The sequence below is a fragment of the Fukomys damarensis genome, unplaced genomic scaffold (assembly GCF_012274545.1).
Source record: "Fukomys damarensis isolate Sample0158 unplaced genomic scaffold, DMR_v1.0_HiC HiC_scaffold_45417, whole genome shotgun sequence".
NCBI classification, from domain to species: Eukaryota; Metazoa; Chordata; class Mammalia; order Rodentia; family Bathyergidae; genus Fukomys; species Fukomys damarensis.
In genome coordinates this window covers 1-1569 of record NW_022946329.1, presented here as the reverse complement: position 1 = coordinate 1569, position 1569 = coordinate 1, and the positions used below count along the sequence as shown (strand labels likewise).

At 50.1% G+C, this 1569-nt stretch overlaps 1 protein-coding gene across 1 annotated transcript; it reads left to right on the top strand.

The window, feature by feature from the left end:
* The first annotated feature begins 1182 nt into the window (after positions 1–1182).
* LOC104860290 (dynein light chain roadblock-type 1-like) lies at positions 1183–1525 on the top strand. Its single transcript, XM_033760653.1, has one exon. The coding sequence runs from the start codon at positions 1232–1234 to the stop codon at positions 1508–1510; it is 279 nt and encodes a 92-aa protein (XP_033616544.1). The 5' UTR covers positions 1183–1231; the 3' UTR covers positions 1511–1525.
* The last annotated feature ends 44 nt before the right edge of the window (positions 1526–1569 follow it).

The following is a 1569-nucleotide window of genomic DNA, read 5'->3' as shown; positions in this document are numbered from 1 at the left end:
TTTCTTGCCACCCATTGAGGAGGTCTGAGGATGACTGCCTTTGGCTGGTTTCTGAGCTGGCCTCTTGAGGGCCAGATGAACAGAGTCCTAAAATCTCATCCTAAAAATGATTCTAAAGCCCAAAGACAAGTGCGGTTGTACCACACAGCCCCCCAAGCACTTTGTGGGAAACTAAAACAGCAGTCTGCTCTGGAGCCCTAAGTGTAGTCACTTGTGTGTGAGGAGTCACTTGTGCCACGTTCTTCCTACTGTCAGCTGATGAGCTCCGGGGATCTCATGGATGGTGCCTTCTGCTGATAGGTCCTGGCCAATTTACAGGCACCTGATGACCCAGCTCTGGCCTGAGGTGGCTCAAGTTGAGCCACATTTCTCACCTGCTTGACAGACACCATCCAGTGAGTGAGGCTCTTTCAGTAATTCAGTCCTCAGAATGGGAGATTTGATGTACAGTGCTGCCCATTGTCCAGCTAATTCTACCAGTAAAATCCTAGCCCAGATACCCAGCAGTGAAGGGGTGGTGAATCTTGTGTTATTCACTTAGGCTTTTAAATTTTTGACAGCGATAAATAGGTAGGTAGGCAGGCAGGCAGATAGGTCAGTTTATCTCTGAAGATTGAGTACAGGGCTAAGCATACTCTACCACTAAGCTATGTCCCCAGCCCCTTAGTGGGCTCTTTGAAAGAGGTAGTGATGCTGCTTACAAGGGATACCACCGTAGGTTCATTGAAGGGGAAAGACATCATGTTGGCGGACTGTGTATTTATAACTGGTCCAGAACTTCCCTCAGGTTCTAGCATCAGCTGTCCTTTTTCTTCTCCCTCCTTTTCAGTCTTTCCAAGTTGATAAGTGCCGTCTCCTAGCTCCAGTTCTAAGCATTATGAAGGAGCATCTCTCCTACTGCTGGAAATCAGTCAGGCAGTGTGGCCCTGGTGGGGGGCCTGGCAGTGGAGCCCACAGGCCTGTATTTGAATCCTGGCCCTACTGCTGAAGGCAGGTTGCTCTACCACTCGGGTCCTGTTGCCTCACTGGCAAATGAAGATAGTGACGCCGTCCACAGGGTACAGACACACGCTGATGTACTTAAGTCCTCATCACTGTGATTGTCACTCGCCAGTCCCAATATCCTGGAATTGGGTGGGGAGGGGGATGTCAGTAGCTTGACAGAAAGATGCTCCCTCTTCCTGCTAAGTCTCTGTCTACTCTTCCCTCAGGCATTCCCATCAAGAGTACCATGGACAATCCCACCACCACACAGTATGCCAACCTCATGCACAACTTCATCTTGAAGGCACGGAGCACCGTGCGTGAAATTGACCCCCAGAACGACCTCACTTTCCTCCGAATTCGTTCCAAGAAAAATGAAATAATGGTTGCACCAGGTAAGAGGTCTTCCACCTGCCCACTTAGAAGCAGACCTTCGTGGCATATCAGGAAGACCTGGCACATTGGTCTGCAGAGGCTCAGTGGGGGACCTGAGGAATTGAAAGAATCCAGTTGCCTCACTGCCTAGCTAGCATCCCCCAACAAACCTTCACAGCAACTGCAGGCCTTACAGGGGGATCATGATCT

Bases quoted from the DNA above. Each gene is read 5' to 3' on its own strand.
- LOC104860290 (XM_033760653.1), top strand. From the start codon at position 1,232: ATGGACAATCCCACCACCACACAGTATGCCAACCTCATGCACAACTTC.